The 22,932-nt window shown below is 37.8% G+C and overlaps 2 protein-coding genes across 3 annotated transcripts in view; one reads left to right on the top strand and one right to left on the bottom strand.

Annotated features, from left to right (window-relative positions):
- Positions 1-5,363, top strand: part of GALNT5 (polypeptide N-acetylgalactosaminyltransferase 5) — a 42,059-nt gene extending 36,696 nt beyond the window's left edge. For both annotated transcript variants that reach the window (XM_047871720.1, XM_047871719.1), the window contains 2 exons: positions 898-1,059; positions 4,274-5,363. In XM_047871720.1, coding sequence (XP_047727676.1) covers positions 898-1,059; positions 4,274-4,414 — 303 coding nt within the window. In that variant the 3' untranslated portion in view covers positions 4,415-5,363. The remainder of the gene's footprint in view (positions 1-897; positions 1,060-4,273) is intronic.
- An 8,193-nt stretch (positions 5,364-13,556) lies between these two features.
- On the bottom strand, positions 13,557-18,136 carry ERMN (ermin). The gene is made up of 3 exons (XM_047872967.1): positions 17,858-18,136; positions 17,093-17,185; positions 13,557-14,097 (listed from the first exon to the last, which is right to left on the bottom strand). The coding sequence occupies exons 1-3, from the start codon at positions 18,096-18,098 to the stop codon at positions 13,580-13,582; spliced, it is 852 nt and encodes a 283-aa protein (XP_047728923.1). The 5' UTR covers positions 18,099-18,136; the 3' UTR covers positions 13,557-13,579.
- Positions 18,137-22,932: the final 4,796 nt, after the last annotated feature.

Here is a 22,932-nt window from a genome sequence, read left to right as displayed (position 1 = left end):
ATGATTCACTAGATAAAAACATTTAGATAGATTTTACCAGAAGTCTATTTTTTATGTTTATATTGGTGCAAAACAACAGACGTCCCCCAGACCGAGAGCCATACAGTAATTGACCAGACAGATAGTACTAGGTTGTAAATAACGGGAGAAAGGACTTATAAAAATCTAAAACCTGGTTTCAATACCTGAATCAGTATTTACTTTGGACTTCAGCAACTCTCCCAAACTGGACTTCTCCAAGAGTAATTCTTGGGAACTAGGGGATGCTAACAGAGCAGAGCCCGATGAGTCTTTCTGCTATCAGCAAAGAAAGATTTTTGACATTGCTTACATTAGAAACATTTTTTACCCTTAAGAAAGATTGTGGGCCTTTCCTACAAAGCCTTTAGGAGTCCAGTAATCTGGATACTCTTAAAGAAGCATAATCATTTCCACCAAAGTAATTTCGGGCTGTGACTTAGACCTCCTTGTAGCCCTAATGGCTGCAGGTGGTTTGAATGTTTCACTGCTTCAAAACACCAGGCTTATCTGGGGTTCCGAGTTACCTGAAATGACCTCCGTTTGCACCTATGTACTAACTGCACTAAATAATTTTTATTATTGCAACTCACATTTATTGAGGGCTTACTGTGTGTTAAATAAACACCTAGCAGTCATTACCTCAACTCTCTGAGATACACGCTGTTGCTATCCAACTTAAAAATGACAAGAATGAAATGCGATATGGTAATAGTACGCCCGTACTGTCCGAACTGAAAGTGGCAATACCAGGATTTGGGTACAAAACATTTGATCAGAGTGCCCATCTCCTTAACCATTGCTAACAAAACTGTGAAGCAAAGACCCTACCTGTGTTTGCTGCTGAAAGTGACCTTTTCTTTATTCATTTCCCGACAGCTTCAGCAATTTAATTATACCTGGCTAAGACTTATTAAACATGGAGAGTGGTGCTTAGCTCCAGTCCCTGATACCGGGGCCCTGAGGCTGCACCCTTGTGATAACAGAAACAAAGGGCTAAAATGGCTGCATAAATCAACATCAGTCTTTCATCTGGAACTGGTAAGCAAAATATCTGTACCTCTTCTTTATCACAAATCCAACTTCCAATTAAAGGGGACATAAAACTCTCATTGTCGGCTTCCTCACTCAGAACCTTTAAATGTGCTTGTGATGATCGAGGCAAAATAAAAGTTCATACAGAGAGATAAACAGATTTTTTTTTTTTATAAATTGGCAAGTCCTTCTTTTTCTTTTACAAAATTTATTTCAGGTAGGTTGTTTAAAATATAAGTCACCGGGTTCCTTGGTTACATTAGTATCAGCATCTTTGTTTCTGTAAGTCATTTGCTTCAGTCAACTAACAACGGCAAAAATAACGCTTATGGGCTAGAACTGGTTCTCAATGGTCACCAGAAAAGTCTATAAGGAGAGTATATGGGGAAAACAAGAACCAGCGTGCTTTCTACAAGGCCTGCACTTTAGGATGAATCCGTTTTTTTTGGCATTCTGCCTCCTTTCCACAAGGGGTGACTTTTCCTCATCCCCCACCCTGGTTACCAGAGACCTGGCTCTCAACAGGTGTTGGAACCAGCTCCCACCAGCTTGTAGGAGCTAATTGTGCGCTAACTTCACATTCAATGACATCACATTGGTATCTTGAAACAAGCCATGATGGGAGTATTACATAAACCCATGCTACAGATCTGGGGGTGTTTGTCCAGAGGTCCAGCTGTTAATATTTCCTAGCCCACTCCTGCTATATCTTCTTCATTCTCAAAGTCCTGACAGTTTCCCTCAATGGTATTTTTTAAAGTTTATTTATTTCTTTTGAGAGAGGGAGAGAGAGTGTGTGTGTGTGTGTGTGTGTGCGTGTGTGAGTGATGGAGGGACAGAGAGAGAGGAAGAGAGAGAACCCCAGGCAGCCTCCCTGCTGTCCGCACAGAGCCTGACACAGTGCTCGATCTCACGAACTGTGAGATGATGACCCGAGCCGAAATCAAGAGTCAGATGCCTAACTGCCTGAGCCACCCAGGCACCCCTTCCCCAATTCTATTTTAACAAGATATCAAATCGTAAGCTTTGGTGTAAGATCTTGGGGTGGCAAGAATAGTTTCAGGAGGGCCTTCCTAAAGTCTCTACTATCTCACTAGCAAGTAGCCATCAAATCCACAAAATGTACTGGGTGCATGAAGACCATCATTTTGCTCAGGCCTGTCCCCAAAGTCAGCATGCTTCTTTTTCTCCTTAGAGTGCCTCCATTCCTTTTGATGTCACAACCAGTGACCACTCCCTTCATGACAGTTTTCTTCCCACTGGGGATCAAAACCAGGGTCTGAGCAACACGCTTCCCAACCTTCCTCCCTTTTAATTTTCTCTGTTATATTTCAGTTCCTTCTGGACATTTTTTTTTCCTTGTTAGTGATAATGGCTCTTGTTGACTTATTCAGAAAAATGAAGTATTACTAGTGTACAAGTTACTAATTTTATATTTCATGGTGTTGGGAAAATGCATAAACATCTATTGAATATTCTCTTTGGCTTCCTTAACCTTATGCCAAAAAAGCAGGAGGTGGTGGGGGGATGGGGGAGGTGTTGGGGGAGGTGGTGGGTGCAGGGGAGAGAAAGGATGAGAATGAGAACACATTTTTCATTTCCAGAAGTGAATCTGTTACCAGGAAAAAAATTCAGGCTGGTGAGAAAATATTTAGGAGTAAGCAGCCCTTAAATCACATAGGTCTTATTTACAAACTGGCTTGACCCCACTGAGAACTTAAGCCTTCTTAGCTGATTTTTATATAGGTTTATTTTGGTCCCTTTAAATGGTAAACCAGTTTGTAAAGAGAGTAATTTAATTAAGATAGCAAAAATTGGATAGCTGTTTCCCGACATTGGTTGTGCCTGTGACTTTGTATCATGCCACATAGCTGCCTTCTGCCTTCGGTTCCCCATTTCCATGCTGCTAGATGTTATGGAGATGAATATCTTAATAATAGCCTTCCTTATTTTTTCAGTATTTTGGTAGTTTTTATACTAAACCTCCTGAATCCTCCAAAGCATGTTAAGAGAAATGGAGAATAAGACTATGAGTAACAAGAACATATCTTTTCTTTTAGCGTTAGGAGTTGAGAGCTTCATGGAAGGAAGTAGGGTAATAGAGAGTTTGACCCTGAATACCAATGCATTGTTAAAATGATACATTTCCAACCTGCATTTCAAATATGTTCTCTAAGCCCACCCACCCAAATGCTCTGGATTATGGACACCTAAAAGGAAATCATTTCATAGGTAGCTTCTAAATACTACCTATGGGGCATGGAATGACCCTCCACTACTGGTTCCCTCATCAAATGTCTTTAGGTTGGGGACAAGTTGTTCAGTTACCACTTTATAATCCACTGGCGGAACATTGTAGATAATCCAGGATGATTTTGCTCAAGGCCAACTCCTTTACAAAACCTTGAGCATACTCAAACATCGTCTTACCAGAGTCCTACAGATGACAATGTTTTTGTAGGAACATCTTTAAAACAAACTATTATGAAGTCACCCCTGTTTGATATATTCTTTTGAATAGTTCAAAACAATGTACGTATGATTAAGATTACCTTTGTCATAGTCATAGAAAATTGAGAGAATTAAAAGGTGAAAAAATATATAAAGCCATAAGCATGTTCTAAATTGGTTATCCATTATTTCTAGGATATTCAGTAAATATTAACCAATAATAGAACTTCTCTGAAATACCTTTGACTTTTTCCTAAGTACCTCTGGATTTTCTGAACATCAGGTATTATGTACTATCAGAGATTATGGTGGAAAGATTATAAATATATACATCATTTCTAGCACTTTGTATTCCAAGTTTGCATTCTAAGGTATGAACTCAATTAAGACATTAACTAACTCATTTTTTGCAATGGGTATTTTTTCATGATCACCATCAATTAGAGAACCATCATCCATCAAATATAGTAAATGCTGTATGGAATTATTTTCTTTAAATAATAGAGTAATCAAACCTATTGTCAGAAAATAAATCTTTTGCCTCCTCCCTGAGGAAGTCGTAAAAGTCTTAACAGCCTTGTAGCTTGGCGAAGTGAGATAGAGACAAATTTAATACAGTCTAAAGACTGTATGCACGTTGTTAATTTAGGCAAGAAGAATTCCTGAAGAATCAAAAATATAATTATCTTTTTTTTATCAGTTTGTATTTCTTTATATGGCAGTTGTCAAATTCATTCTGTGGCTCATTCCAGATTCTCTTTCTTTCTAGGTGAATCACATTGTTTTTGGAAACTATCATCAGTTGTTGTGCTTAGAAGGAAATGTTTCTCAGAAGACCCTGAAAGTTGCTGCTTGTGACCCAGTGAAGCAGTATCAGAAGTGGAAATTTGAAAAATATTATGAAGACTAAAGAGCAACTAATATTTTTTATCCAGTAAACCCATTAGACACTGTGAAAATTACAGTGGAGGTGGGGACTGTGTTTCTCCGTGGTAGTTTACATTCTCAAAATTAATAGCCCTTGAATAGGAGATTAAAAAACCCACAATAGTTAAGAAACCAAGAGTGAGCTCAGGGAAACAGTCTAACATTGGATTGGAGTCCTTCTTCAACTCTAGGTGGCCTTTTGAATTGCCTGCTTCCTGTCCTGTGCTGGACCTCAGCCTGCAAGCTTCCCTATGTGATCAAACAGGTAACTGGAAATGAAGCCAAAAGTACTGGAGGAAGCACAGTGATATTCATGATGACTGAGTCTGATAATAACCAGCTCCTTGGGCCTCACAAGTTGGTATCATCAATGAGAACCTAGACCTTTATTTACTATTTTTAATAAAACAATGACTTGAGTTCCTATGGTGAAAAGACCTTAGAAACACACGCAGCTGCCATCTTGATGAAGTCCCTTCCAACTGCACTCATGTTCGCCTACCGGTGTGAAGAGTATCAATATCATACTCCCCAATGGTAGAGCTTTAATCTAGAGGACTACATAATGTTGTTTTGTTTTGTTTTTTCCCCATATGAGTCAATGGAAAAAAATTTTCAGTGAGGAAGTCAAATGCTGATTCAATTCTAGACATAGACATTGTTTTAATTCATTTTGTGCTTTTAAAGCTACACTTAAAAAAAAAAACAGTCTTAGTAGCAACCTCCTAGACCTATGTGGACGTTAAAAAAGAAAGAAAAAAGGCAAAGAAAAAGACTGGGTGGGTCACAATACACAGTCACAAAAAATACACTTAATCGTTGAACACGCTCTAATGCAAGATCAGATAAGAGGAGCTGAAATAAATAAAGCAGAAATAGAGCAATGAGGGGCACCTGGGTGGCTCCGTCAGTTAAGCCTCTGACTCTTGATTTAGGCTCAGGTCATGATCCCATGATGGAATAGAGCCCTGCATCCTGCTTGGGATTCTCTCTCCCTCTCTCTCTGCATTTCCCCTGCTTGTGCTGGCTGTCTCTCTCTCTCTCTCTCTCTCTCTCTCTCAAAATAAATAAATAAACAAACAAACATATTTTTTTTAAAAAAAGAAATAAAGCACTGAAAAATATTAAAGATTTATATAAAATAGTATTTTAGATTTAACAGCATTCACAGGGTTGAAATATGTTTAAAAAGCTCTAAAAGATTCCAAAGTAGAAATAAAATGAAGTAAACATAATGAAAGGGGAAGAGAATAAGAATATACAACCCTCAGGAAGAGAGTTAAGAAAAAAAATTGATCTAGACTTGGCCAAAAAAGAAAGGGAATATAGCACCTCTATGGGGTGGGGTGGGAGTGGGGAATAAGGCCATAGATGTGGACCTAGTGATAACACCGATAAATTGGGGACAAAGTCCAATTTTTCTTTGGTCCAAACTGAGCTCCTAATCTTAGGGATGCCAATACTTAGGCATACTAGAAAAGGTTTTAGAAATCCTAGTATCTTTTATACTGTTTTTTTAGTAAGAAAATTGATACCCAAAAGATGAATTATGTGTCTAAAAATCCTACACCAGTTAGTGATGATTAGAATTTGGATCTCTACAGAGAGGGCTCATTCCACTGCCCCAAGCCACTGGCCCAAACAAATCTGATCTAGAGCATTCTTAAGATAGAGATACATAAAGCTTTTCGCTGGAGTTGGGTCTCTGTAGGATAACCATGGTATACGCTTGTTAATATAAAAACAAATGAAACTTTGTTCAGTCGAGCTGATGGTAAAACTGGGCATCTTAATTCTGACTTCCTATCTAAAATTTAATTTTATCTCCCAATTAATTACACAAAAGCGGAACTATAACTATGACTCAGAAGGGAAAATAGGTTTGCCTATTTGCATCGTATTTAAGATGTTTTGTTCTGATAATTGACATTGCAGATGAGATAAGAGAATGACTAGAAAATGAGATAATTCTTTTCAAAACGGATAAAACACAAGCCAGTTGCCAAAGGACTAACTGAATTGCTGACCCAAACTGAATCTGCTGAGTGCCCCATGCAATTATTTGTGTGACTGCAAAAATGTTGAAAGGTTTTATTTTATTTTTTCCCCCAGTGTAAAAACTCTCTTTTTATTCAAAAAACGTTTCCATGAAAAACATCAACTCTGTTCAGAAAAAGACGAATTATGGTTTGGATTCACTTATCTTTGGGCATACCAATGAAAGAAATTGGAATGTTTTTCACAAAAAAACCAAAACAAAACAAAACTTCTATAGTCTGTTTAGTGCACAGTCTCCCTGACTTCACCATGACATGCTCATAATATGAAGCTGTATTTGAATCCATACTGTCAATATCGCAGAGGATTATTTTCATATGTGACATGTTTATTCTTAGAAAGAATTTTAAAAACAGCTTTTACCATGTATTTTTCTGTTACTCTGAGATTCAAGCAATGAATCACTCGTTAGAAACCTTATAGACCTAAATTTAAGAGTATTGACTAATTGTGAAATCTCCTACCAACATTTTTTAAGCATTATCCTCTAAATTCTATTTTTAGAAGACTATAGTAAAGGAGTAAATGCTACTAGGTCTCTAGTACTTCTAGTGAGAAACCTTGAATGGGACACATTAGGGTCCTCTTCAGCCCTAAATCCATCAGTAGGAGGCAGTGTTACAGGGACTTCAGAGTTTTCCCTGAATTGGTTTGAGTCATTGCCTTTTCTTAGAAAAGCGTCTATACATTTTGTTACTTTAAACACAAGCATGGTTTTGGTAATATTTCACAGGACTTGTTTGATCAAAAGCTAACTTACCAGACCATCCAAGTACTTCTGAACCTTTAAGTTTGCCCAGTTTCTTTCTCTTTTTCAAGTTACCCAGAACTTCTCCCTAAAAGATGACAGAGCTGTTGTTGGTACAGCCATGTTTCATCGCTAGCATCAAATTTGCTCATTTCTGTCTGCTGACGTTCAATCAGCTGTCATTCACAGGACCCCAAAACCACCATATGCCATAATCACAATGTACTGTTAGCTTCTCCACAACTAATCTGGAAATATTCTCGATATGAAAAACCCTTGCTTATAGTATCGCCTTAGGGATTGTAGAGGAGTAAAAAGATACCAGCTACTGTACGTAGGAATTCAATCTCTCCAGTCCACCTTGATTTTATGAATGGCTTAGAATGGTTTTCAAGGGGCTCTCATGTAAGAGAGTGGGGTTGAGGCCAGCCAGCCAGTACCATTTTATTTGTTTTAACAACTTTAACTTCCCATTCAAACACAGAAAAGAAATATGCCGCAGGTGAGGGTCCCAATATCTTCCACAAAAAACAAGGTATTTACAGGGAATAAAGGGAAAAGAGATGAGAACTAATTATCTTTGAATATCTTTGATGTGCTAGGCACTGTTTATGCCCCATCTCACTGTTGTGCACAACTCCATGAGTTAGGTCTTTTTCTCCCCAATATGCAGACAAGGAGGATGGCTGAGAGGGGTTGTCTAAAATCATCCCACGAGTAAGAGATTAAAATTTAGTTTCCATTCTGTCTGAAGAAGAAGAAGAAGAAGAAGAAGAAGAAGAAGAGGAAGAAGAAGGAAAAGGAGAAGGAGAAGGAGAAGAAGATGGAAGAAAAAGAAGATAGAAGAAGAAGGAGGAGGAGGAGGGGAAGGAGGAGGAGGAGGAGAAGGAGAAGCAAAGAATCTCTTTGACTACAGCATGCTGCTATGATTTGTTTTTTACGTAGAGAGGTCAACTCAGGTGGACTCAGTTAAAATCCCTTCATTGTGATGTCAAGCTTCTTAGGTCTTTCTTGGCTGTTGTATAGATAGGATAAAAGGCTACATCCTTTCTGTTAATCAACCGAAATGTAGGCTTAAGGTTTGCTACGCCCACATGCTTTGCAATAGTCCATCTCCTTGACTTCGTGGAGGACATACTCTTTTCCATTTCCTATAACATATATGAGAAGGAGAAGCGGACATAGAGAAATTGCTTCTCTGTAAATAATACTGCCGACCCTTTCTTCTACCAACCATTAATCAGAGCTGAAAGACTGTCCAGTTTGAACAGAGGTGGGAAGTAAAAAAATGAAGGGTCCTTTAATTTAAAATACAAACCAAGTCTTGTAACTTTTACTACATTGTGCAGATTGTCACCATAGTGCTTCTACAACTTTTGTGTAGGTTATTCAAACATTGCTACAAGCTGCATGCCTTGAAATGAGAAAAGGAACAGTAACCAAAGCTGATGTACACAAAATATTTATTTCTGGAAAACAGCCATTCCATGGACAGATTTGAGTAAGCCAATGTAAAGCATTATCTACTCCTGCTGAGGTTTAATGGATATTTCAGGTGTTGGTGGTCCTAAAAGAAAGGACCTAAAAGAAAGGGGCAGGGGGGAAACCCCTTCACAACAAGCAGATTTTTTTTTTTTTAAATTTTTTTTTCAACGTTTTTATTTATTTTTGGGACAGAGAGAGACAGAGCATGAACGGGGGAGGGGCAGAGAGAGAGGGAGACACAGAATCAGAAACAGGCTCCAGGCTCTGAGCCATCAGCCCTGAGCCTGACGCGGGGCTCGAACTCACAGACCGCGAGATCGTGACCTGGTTGAAGTCGGACGCTTAACCGACTGCGCCACCCAGGCGCCCCGACAACAAGCAGATTTAATGCCTCTGTTTTCAACCTAATGGGGCAGCTAATAGTTACCATCCCAATTAGGGTCTGTTTGCAAACTTATGTGAATCATCACTTTGCAAAAACATACAGGAAAGTTCTCATTTTTCAGTAGATAGAGCAAGCTTCTAATATGTTGCATTTCTAATGATGATAGTTGCCATCAAATAAGTAACAAATAATTTTTTTGATAACAAAGGCTTTCTATTTTATTATTGATTGGTATTTGCCAGTTCAAGGATATTAGTCATAAATATCTATATAAAATATAACCTATATATAAGATATTAACACTAATTTTTGAGAGCACAGATTACTTGACCAAAAAAATCAATCTTTGTAAATATATATGTAAATAAACTTATATTTATATAGATAAATGTGTGTATATATTTATATATATGTGTGTACATATAAATATATGAGGCTCTATCTCTTATGTTTTGAAGTGAGAGAAAATAAAACCAAGAGTTTCTACTCACAAATAAAGAAAACTATGAAATGTGTTTAGATATTTTGAATTATTTTAGGTGCACAGCCTTGTCTGAATCTGGCCTTCTGGACAAAAACGTCTCCAGTAGACTTTCACTCTGGGTATTGTTCTCCATACTTGAAGGGAGTAACCAAACTTTAAATTATCAAGATGCTTATTCACTCAGGAATATGCACATGGCTTAATTCTCTTCCTTCAGACAACTGCCTAAATGTTGCAAGTTTTATACATATTATCTAGAAGAAGTGGGCAGAGAAACAAGAGAAGGCAAAGGTAGAGTTAATGAAAACATCTGTTCATTCTGTTAACAGAACGAGCATAAAGGAATTTAGAGTAATTTGAACATTTTGAAGTATCCGTTTTTTCCTGCCTCTGCCCAACTGAAGTCATTACAAAGAAAGAATCAAATGCGTAATATTACGTTTTGAACTAAAACCGCAAATTACTTTCCAAATTCCTGTCCAAAACTCTCCCACACTGGCAGTTAATTACTAGATATCATCCTTTGATTTTGTAACTTGTCACGTATCTATCTGTTCAGTGACCGCTGCTGTTGATTACTGCCCACGTCATTGTGTTTACATTGATTGTATGGCTTAGTCGCCTCATGTTCTTCGTGAGCTATATACACATTTTGGTATTCATATTTATTATGTTACTGTCTGATATTTTAATATTGGCAAATCTTTGCTGTAACTTTCGACATTACTTTTTATAACCCTCTTGTTTTTATAGAGCAATGAAAGTTAAGGCTTTGAAAGTAGTTGCCTTTCTCATGTGGTCAAACATGTTTCTTCTTTATGATACCCCAGTGCTTCATCTTTTTCCATAATTCTCTATTAGTATGTATTTTAAATATTTTTTTCCTATCACTTTGAAAAACTTAAATGTCCGTTCTTCATTAGAAAATGTACCAAAAGTACTACCCCATGTGAATGTGCAGAAACAATTACTATAAAAGTGTCATCATGGTTTAAATGTATTACTTTGATGACTGTAAAGATACATATATATATATATTTATATATATATATTTATATATTTATATATTTATATATATGTTTTTCAAGTTATTGGAATTAAGATGTATCTAAAACAAGGGCTCAGTTCCTGTAAAAAATAATAAAGATTTTTTTAATGAACATTACATATGTATCCACCAGAAATTTTTTTTTTTGCAATTTTCTACACAACCATTTTAAGACCTTTTTGAAATAATGCTGTTTTGATTTTAAATAAGGTGTTCTGTTGGTTTCTAAACAGCATTTATGAATAATCTTTAGTAGCTGTTGATATGCAAGGGCTCTTTCTACATTTTAAAAAGCAGCTAAAGAAAATAAATTCTAGACACCAAAAACAAGGACACAAACTTTTATTGAGAGCAAGTCAGACACAGCAGTTTTTTATTTAAGTTGTAGACAGATGATAGACAGATTCGGACATATTCCATGCCTTTAAATGTAGCATTATATGAAAGGTGAATTTTATATTGACTATGAAACAGAGCTTTTTATTAATTCCTGTTCACCCAAAAACTAAGAAAAATTAAAACTCGTGTAAGAAGTATCAACATTCTCACAATAAACCAATTTCCCTCCTACCAGGTACCAGAGTCCTTCTTCCACGCTCAAAGCTTGAATCACAAAAGCAGTAAATCCTCCAGTATAATTACCAATTTGTGTTCTAATTTATCCCATAGGAGTGTCTAATATGTTAAATATCCCTCGTGCAATCTGAATCATACCCTTGCCTTTCCTAGGTTATAAAGAATCAAACAGTCATCTAACCCCTCGTGTTACTTATAATCACTCAAGTCTATGGCCTTCGTGTAAGATGGCAGCACAGGGCAGTGGGCATTAATGTCAAAGAATGGTTTCAGTGCTCTTTTGCAACTACACTGCCTCATCCATGAGCACTAAGCATTTACTCCTTGAGCTTACCCCGAAAAAGTCTTTGTTGACAAAATATTTTGTGGTTGGTTAATTTTTGGTAAGAGCACAAAGCTAAAAAGGCCACGGTTACTAGGCGTTGGATCCCCATAAGAGCTGGTTGCTTGGCCGTGTCACACTATAGATGGTGGCCGTAGACCACCCACCTCACTCAGATTCCACAGGGATTCAACACTTCCGCTGGAACAGTTCATAATATAGGCTCTGCTGATGGTAGGTTAACAAAATGCTCCTATTCCATGATGGATAACACAATACTGTGTTTTGAAGTTAAGTGGAAAATTGTAGGGGTCATCAGTAATCCAGAAAAGAAAATAGGTTGTCCAGGTGGAATGATTTAGAGGATCTAAATAAATAGGAAATTGTCCTAGTGCACTAATCTTCTACCTAAATTTATCAAGAAAGACCCGATTTCCCTGGCTTTATTCTGAGAACTTGCATTGTCAAGAATGAAATCTTTAAGTTCCACAGATGAAGAGTGACAGAACTTTTACGTGATCAGGTTGCAAAATATCTGTTTGAAAGAATAAAAGGAGCACTTCAATCTTGAATTCAAAATTGAGTCTTGTAAACAGTAAATAATAGTACATGATACCCTGGAAATATATGACCAGGAAGAATTAAAGAAATTTCCATTAGAATGTGCAGGATTTGTTACACATAAATAAGCAATAATCTAAGAAGAGCTAACCCAGGGTTTTTCACAAAATGAAAAAGAAATAAACAAAGGGTTGAATAGTACAATGAAGACTGTATTACATTCAGACAATAAGGAATTGTCTTTTTATTTGCAGGGCCAAAAATATCTTTAACGGTGGTGACAGAAAGTTCAGAGTGATATATATGGAAGCATGAAATGAAAAATTATGAAACTATCTAAGAATATAAATATAGACTCTCCCTTTTCATAAATATTCAATACATTATTTGACACACCGGTTTGAGTGAAGCTCCATAAGTACAATTTTAAGCATCTTGATTTGGGCTGAGGTCCAGTAAATTATATATTCCCAACTATCAGAGCTTTCTCACTAAAAATACAGGCTCACGCTCTACTTTGAAAATACCCTAAGATAATTATTTCCATTTTCATAGTAACTAGTACAGTTATGACGAGACTTCTCTTGGGTTTCTAAGGAAAGAAAACTCTTCTGAGATACTGTTAATAAGAGCAAGTATAGTAATACAGAAGGATATCCTCTTCAAATTTCACCGAAGCTGTCATTTTCATTTTTAATGAATTTAACTATGCCAGATGAGATTTTATTTTCTGTCACAGAAATAAACTGACTCTTTAATCTATTGCCCACCCATCTTCTAGCCCCTCCTTGTACCAACCTTACAATGAATTTCATTCATCCTGAGAACATAAAGCCAACATTTAGTCAACACAATCGTCCTGACTGACAATTGCTCAGCCCCTCTAGTGAGAAAATTCAGTGAATGATAACACCTAGGAAGGAGGCCTATACAGAGTTTTCACTCTGTAGATGCCAAGGAAAACCACTTAAAATCTTTTCTGAAGATAATAGGAAAGGCAAAGTATTTTGGAAAGCTTACTGCCAGAATCTATAAAAGCATATTTAAAAGAAAGAGAACTGAACCAGTCTTTCCAGCACCCTCAATGTACAGGAAGAAAGATACCAAAAGAAATACAGGTCATTTCTAAGAGTCCTCTTTCATTTGAAGACTGTGTTTTCCAGTGTTGCTACTTTTAAAGCCAAATCATGCCACAGTCTCCAAGAGTGCTTGCTATTTGCTATCTAGTGCTTACCACACGAGGCTATATTAGTAAAGTTTTAAAAAGCAAATGCCCAAGAATGAATCTAAAGCGTTTTGATTGAGGTTACCAGACTGAATTTTGTCTAGGGTTATTTCCATATTATTCTACAGTGAAGCAGGGGTTAACCTCTCACATCTTTAAAGGGGATGACTCAAATAAGGCAGGCAAAGACGCATCTCAGGAAAATAGAATTAGCTTTTGCTTTAGTGGGCACAAGAACTTCTCAGTTCCATTTAGTTTATAAATGCATCATTGACTCGAATTCATCAATTCTTTGTTTGGTGTTCCCCTTCCTGATTTTCCGATAGGATATTGTATTGTATCTTGAATAAGCATTTCTGGAGATATCACTCTTCTTCCCAAAGGGTGGCTGCTCATCAGGTGTCACAGGTTGGGAACTAGGGCTGCTCAGTGGGGAGTCCTCATTTGCATTTCCTTCCTCTTTTAATTGGGAATCTTCAACATTTTTTTTCTGAAATTCTATCACTCGAACTTCATCTTCGTCATCATTGCAACCATCATCATCATCGTTATTAATTTCTTCATCCCAAACCTCTTGCTCCTCCTCATGTTTAGAATGCAACACATCGACTTGGCTAGGTTTCCGATATCCCAACCATTCAATTTCACTTGCTTGATGAGCTTTGTTCTTCCCGTCCTCCTCTCCTTTCTCTTCTAGAGATTGTTCAGCAATCCTTTCCTGTCTACTTATTTCCTGGTTACTGAGGCTCAGAGGTATCTTCTTCCATTGATACCCTGTAGCAAAATCAATTCGTAATTGAAATACCCAGCTGTTATTCTTTAAATTACCTTTCTGGACAATCATTTCCCCACAATATTCTTTATAGGATATTATTCTGTGGGCTATGGGTATGTTTTACACAATAAAATGGGTTGCACCATCTAATTAGTTTGGGCCATGGGTGGTCAGGAGTCAAATGCTAGACTAACTATAACACCAAGCCCCCCAAAGCACACACAATGTAGTCTAAGATCTGCCTCTGATTTCTGGAGAGCCTAGATTTAAAAATCATGCTGAGATCATCTCTATATAGCTAGATTGGCCTATCATTTTAGACATGTCCCTAAAGACAACTGAATCAAGTGGTTTGGTATCATGGAGTGACTTGTACATGGCTTAATTCATCACAAATTTCACTTTTCAAGCAGATCACATCAGCATATCTGCACAATTACTACAGCATATCAGAACAATATTTATTTTACATGCTAAAGAGAGCTAATTATAAGAGAATGGAGAGTGGAAGTTGTTCTCTAGGCTTTCACCACTAAAGGAACTTCTTTTATATATATATTTTCTAATTTTTTTTCTTAATGTTTATCATCGACAGAGAGACAGAGCATGAGTGGGGGAGGAGCAGAGAGAGAGGGAGACAGAACCTGAAGCAGACTCCAGGCTCTGAGCTGTCAGCCCAGAGCCCGATAGAGGGCTCGAACTCAGGAACCATGAGATCATGGTCAAAGTCAGATGCTTAACCCACTGAGCCACCCAGGTGCCCGTCTAAAGGGACTTCTGTGGGAAGTTTCAGTCTATCGTATGCATGACTCCAAGATATTGTCTGGATTGTGTCCCTTGTTGGGCCTGGGTTCACTATTCCCTTTCAACACCATAAGAGTCTTTAAAATAAAATGAGAGACAATGTTCCTCTTTGCCTTTCCCCTCCACGATTTTCTACTTTTACTGAAAGATGTTCACAAATCCATGCCCAGTTAAGAATTTTCATTCTTTTTTTCATTGTTTTGTTTCCCCAACTACAGGAACCAGATTGTAAACTCGTAAAAAGAGACAGAAGTAAAGATGGATTATCATTCCTAACTAGTTATACACGGTTCCTATCAGCACGTTGGTGCCTAGTCAATGTTCTTTACATTGTAAATAAATATATGTTAGAATGTTTGCTATAATATTAAGCTTTCTTTTATTCACTTTTTTCCCCCCACAGAAACAAAGAAGCTGATCTTTAAAGAAGAAGAAGAAGAAGAAGAAGAAGAAGAAGAAGAAAAACTGATCTTTTTGCTCATATCATGACTCAGGCCTGGAGTTGTCACGCATGAAATTACTTCTTGAATTTAAATTACAGCTTTTCCTCAGTTTTTTTAGCATCTTGCTATTTTCAACCCAGGAGTATTCTCTTTGGAGACTTTATAGCTGTTTGTCATTGTGAAAACAGGAGACACCAACATGTGTCTTACAGGAAAAACATATGTTCCACCAAACACAAAAGGATTTATTCTGGGAAAAATTCACCCTGAGACCATCTACTTGAAAATCCAGATTGCATTCATTCTCTGTTTGATAAAAATGAAAGATTCCAGCAAACTGCTGTCTCCAGCAGACTTCCTGATCAGAAATTTGAAAGGGTCTCCTGATGGACCTTGACATCCCTGCCTCTGAGAACTTGCTACATTGGGAACAGAAAGATTAGGGCAAAGAAGTTATTTAATTCACTTCACGGGGCATAAGTTTTATAAATGACGTGTGATAATGTAAAAGCTTAAAAATGGTTGTTCCTTACTACATTACTACAATAATGGAGGTTCCACCACTACATATGGACAGCAGATAGTCTGAGAGGCATCCAGGCAAAGTGGACAAACCCGAGAAACTGCCAGTCACATCCCTGTCTTTTTTGGTATCTATTATTTTATGCGATGTTCTAATATATTTTTTTTTTAAATGTATCTCTTCCACATTGTTTCCTGTTAAGGTCTTAACTAAGCTAAATCGCTCAGGTCTAATGAACTGACTTCAATTTTGAGACAAGATGTTTATGGCGGCAAAAGAGGAAATGAGTGCTTCATTAATAGGTGTTTATCCTGTACTTGATTTGGAAATTGCTTCAACGTAGATATCTTCTCAGAAGTAAAGTCTGAAAGATTTGGTGTCTCTTAGTCTCTTGAGTTTATTTGAAATATAAGTCCCTTAAAAATCAATATTCTCTTGGGGCGCCTGGGTGGCTCAGTCAGTTAAGCATCTGGCTTTGGCTCAGGTCATGATCTCGCGGTCCGTGAGTTCAAGCCCTGCGTCGGGCTCTGTGCTGACTGCTCAGAGCCTGGAGCCTGTTTCAGATTCTGTGTCTCCCTCTCTCTCTGACCCTCCCCGTTCATGCTCTGTCTCTCTCTGTCTCAAAAATAAATAAACGTTAAAAAAAATTTAAAAATCAATATTCTCTCATTTTGTGAAAGAACACAATTAAAATTAGCTTTATCACCTGGGAGATTTCATTAACAAGAATTATATAACCATCTTCTGCTTGCATCAGAGGCCTGGAATTTTTCTACAGATCAAATTAATTTATAGTGTTATTTTAGGTAAAACTTTAGGACAAACCCCTTTATGAAACATTCATATTTTGCAAGGTACCTGACACAGATTTGGAGACACTGAATAAACCTGTTGTTGTTGATGTTGTTGTCGTTGCTGTTTTGTTAAAGGATCGATTTCGTGGACTAACTTACTGAGAAACTGATATCATACGGTTAGGTCAAGGCATGTCAATCAGTTATGCCAATCCAGTCAGTATTAGTCTTGATCTTCCTAGAATACTCCTAAAGGTGAAACCCACAGATAATCAGGACTACTCCCTTATCTGTCTCTAGCAGCTCTGAGTTTTTGAAGGCATTGCCTGGATTGCTTTTTCAACACCACACTCACGCAATATCCCATGCAAAACCTGCCATCCATATTCAGTCAAACAATTTCAGTGTACAAAATGGAAGTTCGTCTTACCTCCTCTGAATGTCATTTCATCACTACTCGTTTCCTGGAGAGAAAGATCTGCCACAGCCTTATGAACAATAAAAAGATTCTCTTCTGGTTTCTCTGAGGGGAAAAACAAAAAACAACAGACACCCACAAGATTAATCCCATAATACTTAAAGCCATTCAGGTTTAAATAAGTTATCAATTTAGACTCTAGCTAGGTAGATCTATTTGATTTGCAATTGTGATCCCTAAAAGTAACCATTTCACTTCTTCCAGTTCATTTCTTCATTGGTTCCTACTTATAAACATAAGGATAACCTCTCACTTTACATCTATATAAAGGTATAGAACCATGAATTGGGATACATTCAGGTATATTTCAGAAGAAAACCTTGAAATACTGAATTTCCTTTGCTTAAGTAATATGTGGGCTATAGACAATAATAAATAACGGCAGCAAACGTTTAAGCAACACTGAGTAATCCTTGCAACAACCGTACAAATGTCAGTACTGTCATTTCTGCCTTCTGCTAACAGAGAAAGTTAAGGCTTTAGGAGGGGAGGGGAGATGTCTAGGGTCCCAGAGCTATCAAAGAAAGAAGCCTGAATTTGACCTGAGGCAGAAGTTTTGTCCTTCTGCTATCCAGCTCCAGTAGAACAATTGCTCAGGTCTTGGACATGGGTGGGAGGAAGGACAGCACATTCCTGTCATAATGGTTTATCAAAAGAGAATCCTGAGTGAGTTTATATGCCAAATCAAGCAAATCGAAGACAAGGAAAATGCTTTACCTTTGAGAAGCTCCCCATCGGTGGACCAGCTGACAAGCCTATTCCCTTGTAATTTTTCATTTTTCTCCTGATTTCCTTCTGTGGGTAAGTCTTCAAGACGGCGTTCGACCCGGTAGTATGGTGGGGTGCCATCCACATCACTGGCTCCCTCATTTGTTTTAGGGATTGGTTGTTGACCATTTTCAGGTGGTGTATCCCCGTTGCACTCAGCCTGACCGAATGTCCCGGGAACGTCTGTCATGATGTGCAGTTGCGCTAGACGATGTGGAGACAGCTTTGGGGAAACTGAGTGAACAGGTCCTTGATAGAAGCGTTCCAACCCCTACTCTAAGAATACAGAGTATTTACTTTAGTACATAATAAATGCTGCTTTTCTTAAAGGTATCCAGATAGAGCTTAGAACCAAAGCAATAGGATTTGTTAGATTTGCCACCAGCCCACGAGCAAGCATCCGGCCAATCACCACCTTCTTTGTCACTGAGCAGCCCCACTTGCTGAATTAATGGCAGCCTTTTGATTTACATAAACAAACAATCTGAGGCAATCAGGCTTTTGTGTTGGCATGTAGATGGGGACTTTCAGTTTGTCAGTCCCCCCTCTGGGAACAGAGATTTTTGTCCCTTTTCATAATGGCCCTTTGTCATTTTCCTTGTAACAGGAGCCACAATTGTTCCACAGCTTTAATCCAGAGAGAATGACCACCTTGAGGCATATTAGTTCTGTGTCACCAGCTTAACATTTCCAAACGGATTTTGTTCAAGTAAAACCTCAGCTATGTTGTAGGGGATAATGGCATCATTTCTCATTTATTAAAGAATAAAAACAGCTTACCGAACCTGTAAACAGGACGACCTTATTGTAAGTGGTTCTGGCAGCAGATTCCATGGTGTACTTTCAGGAGCTCAGAGAAAAGACCGAAATAGAAGCAAAACAACACAAAACAAAAACAAAAACAAATCTTGCTGTATCTTGCTAATACCAAAAATTTTACATTTCAGAATAATCCACTTGGTCTGTAGCTTCTTTTCCTTTAGTTCATTTATGTCTATTGAAGCCCAAGCCCATCCTTTATAGCCCTAGTAGAATTTCCTCCGTGAAATTTTCCCTTTCCCCAGTCAGATTTATTCTCGATATTCTCTATTGATATTACCTGATGCTGGTAAAATTATAGAGCACCAACATATTCTGCCCTTGAGGGAAACTGGTACTTATGGAAAACACCTGCTACTTACCTTCCTTTCCTTTCCTGCTACTTACTCTCCTTTTTAAAGGAAGATGCTAATTCTTTTTCTTTTTTCTTTCTTTCTTTCTTTCTTTTCTTTTCTTTCTTCTTTTTTTTTTGATCTCATATAGTGCAAATGATTCCAGAAACTTTTGCCCATGCTGCTCCCTCTGCTTAGAATGCCCTTCTCTTCCTCAAGGCCAAATCCCTGGCCTAACCAGTTCCCTTAAATCTCAATTCTTCAGCTGAAATATTGTCTCTTCCGTGACACTTTCCCTGACCCACAGGGGTAAGATGGGACTCCTGTTTCACATTATTTTGTCCTTCAGAGTGTTCTTCACAGTTATGATTAAACACGTAAGTGCACAATTATCTGCGTGACATCTCTTTCACCAAGCAGAATCTAAGATTTTTCTAAGCAGGGACCATGGTTCGCTTGTATACATAGGTCTCCAGCATGTAGTATCTGCTTCGAACTAGGTAAGTAAGAGATATGGATGATAGATAGATAGATAGATAGATAGACAGATAGATAGATAAAGTTGAATAACTGAGTAAATTTGACTCCCTATTAGGTCATTTCTAAAGGGAATAATAATAGAGGTTGGTAAATAATTAAAAATTGTCACCTTTAAAATTGTGTTTAGGGCTGAGCCCATTAGGATCTATAGCAGAGATGACAAGTATCTGACACTCTGGCCTCATCCTCTTGTCACATGTCCTTGGAAGACATGTCTAACAGACCCTAGAACGCTTTCCATTATTATCACCGGCTCTTCCCTACCCAACACACTGATTGTTTGTGTAGGAGAGGAAAAATAATGGTCCCTCTACCTTTTTAAGTCCTTGGCTGAGACCCCTGCAATAAAAGATTAACGAAAAAAGGAACAAAAGTTGGTTAACATGTGTACCTGATATATACAAGGGAGATACCCCGGATAACTGAGTAACTCCCTGAAGGCCCAAGCTACCAACTTAATTTTTTTTTTCAATGTTTATTTATTTTTGGGACAGAGAGAGACAGAGCATGAACGGGGGAGGGGCAGAGAGAGAGGGAGACACAGAATCGGAAGCAGGCTCCAGGCTCCGAGCCATCAGCCCAGAGCCTGACGTGGGGCTCGAACTCACGGACCGTGAGATCGTGACCTGGCTGAAGTCGGACGCTTAACCGACTGCGCCACCCAGGCGCCCCTCAAGCTACCAACTTAAATAGCATCTTCAGTTAAAGACAAAAGGAAAAAAAAAGTTGTATATTGGGGGTTGGTGTGGGGGCAGTTATGACGGGTTACCAGGAAAAGCATAGTAAACAAGGGTGAGGTTTGTTATCCACATTTGAGTGGGTGCCTTTTCCATTAGTAAGATTCTTTTGTGATTTAGAGTCATTTTTCTTTTCCTGATACAGAGAGAAAGACAGATAACAGGAAATTTTCTTTATAAATGTCAGTTTCCCCTATGAAAGAGTAACTTCTCGTTTGTTTTCAGAGCTTCTTCAGTGTCTGCTCCTTCTCAAAAATAATCGGCTCAACATAATCCTGATGCCAAAGAGACGTATTTTGAGGTGGCATGATCTGGTACCCTTCCCTTAGTTTTCAAAGATTTCTTTAATATTTATATAGCACTTATTATATGCCAGGCACTGTTCACAAATAGCAACACATTTGATTTTCATTAACAGTGCTATAAGGTAGGTGCTATTATCATCCCCATTTTGCACACTAATGAAATGAAGCACAGAGAAATAAAGGAACTTGCTCAAGGTCACAGAGCTAGTAAACTCACTGATGAGGTTGCAGCATAAATGAAACCTAGTGCCATCCTTGGCCTAGCTACTAATGTTTCCTTGGGCCAGAGGTCTCAGTGGGCTCCATCCAGCCTGATGCATTAATCTCCTTGGCAGAGAAGTAGTTGCAGCCAGGAGAGGGCAGCAGAGGGCCTGAGGCCATATCAAGGCCTTCCCAAGACAGACAGCCCAGCTGCTGTGGACAGGGTTGGGAGGCCAGGAAATTTCCTCCCACCAGGAATAACAGGGTTATCCACTTAATTCCAAGATCAGAATCTGAAGCTTCAAAGGCAGGTCAGATGGCCTCACAACTTAGAGCTGGAATAGCCCTTGATCTGGAGAAAGAAGAAAATATTGAATGGAATCAGGGGAAATGAAGACACTAAGACCAAAGCTAGAAATATGTGGGGATATACTAAATTGTGAGGCCCTTAAGGGCAGGAAGGGGCACAAGTTCAACTGAATGCCCAGCAGTAAACATAGACATAGAGAAATGCTCGCATTGGCTTTAAAGACCTGACTCCAATTCCCATTCTCCATTCCCTCAAGACTGCCATACACTTCAATTCAAGGATATGGCAGAGCTTAGAGAGTTTAATTTGTCTCTCTCCTACTCCTATATTTCCGTGACCCTGTAACAACATGCAACTTATACTTTAGTTTTTATGGGAGTTTTATTTTTCTTCTTTGGATTATCTTCTTTCTGAATGCCCTGCTTTGACAGTTGTTTTCTGGCATTAGAATTAGTTCAGCTTTGAAACATAAAAAAATAATCCAGAGTTCTGTCTATGCAGCATGTTCACCTCTATAAAAAGCAGAGTCTTTATGCTGTCCTACAGAATAGGAGGTCAGGTAGACGTTTGTAATGTACATTATTTTTCCTACAAGCACATGGCGACACAAGATACATTTAGCACCAAGATGAGTCTATCCAACTACCAAATAAAACATAGGATGTTTTATCCATAAAGATATAATAGTAATAAACTGTCACCGATTGTCTGTAACGTTGGGGAGAAAATCATTTTCTATACCTTTCACAATTCTTTTGGTTGGTCTAAGAATTAAATTGACATGAAAAAAATTAACAGGAGAAAAACGAAAGTTTAATAACACATATACCTCCCGTATACACAAGACAGACCCAGGAAAACTGAGTCATTTCCCAAAATAGCTGAAGTCACACCTTAAATACAATCTTTAGCTCAAGACAAAAGATATTGGGGATGGGGAGTTACTAATGGGAATTTACCAGGAAAAGCACAGTAAATAAGGACAAGTTTGTTATGCAGATGTAAGGCATAGGCTTCTGCATTGATAAGAGTTTCTAGAGATTGAGTCATTCCCTTCTTTCTGGTAGAGCAGACACCCTTACAAATGGAAATTTCCTCTATAAAGGTGAATATCTCTTAAAAGAGGGTAATTTCTACTTGTTTTTCAAAACGTCTCTATTTTTTCTGCAGTTTCTTAAAAGTAACCAGCTTAAAATAATCAATATTCCAGAAGCATATATTGGGATAACAATATTTTCTCCTCTTCAGTAAAAACTTATGACTTGTACAGTTTTAGAATTTGTACTTAATTCAAATACTATTGCATAATCTCCACTGCATGAAATAAGACTTTTTTTAGGATGACTTAGTGGAGTGTTTGTCTTTTTTTCCTGGTTATTATGCTGAATGGTATAGGATATTGTATAAATGTAACCATCATCACATCTATAGTAAAATATGATAATAATGAAAGGATAATCGTTTGGGAATGTAAAGTATCAAAATAAAATTATGTAAATACCCATATTCCATTTGTCAAATACCAAATGATAAATGTTAAGGCTATATTAGGTCCAGAAATAAGATTTGGGGAAAAGTCATAAAATCCTAACTTTTAATAATATGTAAAAAGCCAAGCCACAAGTCAGTGTTATATCTAAAAGATGGCCAATGATCACTGGAGAAAAACAAGAAATAAATTTGAAACATCAGCTTTTGATCCTGACAGCTTGGAGTCAATTCTTACACAAATTTATTTGTATGGCTGGAAAAGGGGTATTCCAACAATCAGGGGTGAAAC

Source organism: Prionailurus viverrinus, chromosome C1, assembly GCF_022837055.1.
Source record: "Prionailurus viverrinus isolate Anna chromosome C1, UM_Priviv_1.0, whole genome shotgun sequence".
Lineage (NCBI taxonomy): Eukaryota > Metazoa > Chordata > Mammalia > Carnivora > Felidae > Prionailurus > Prionailurus viverrinus.
This window is presented reverse-complemented; position numbering and strand designations above follow the sequence as displayed.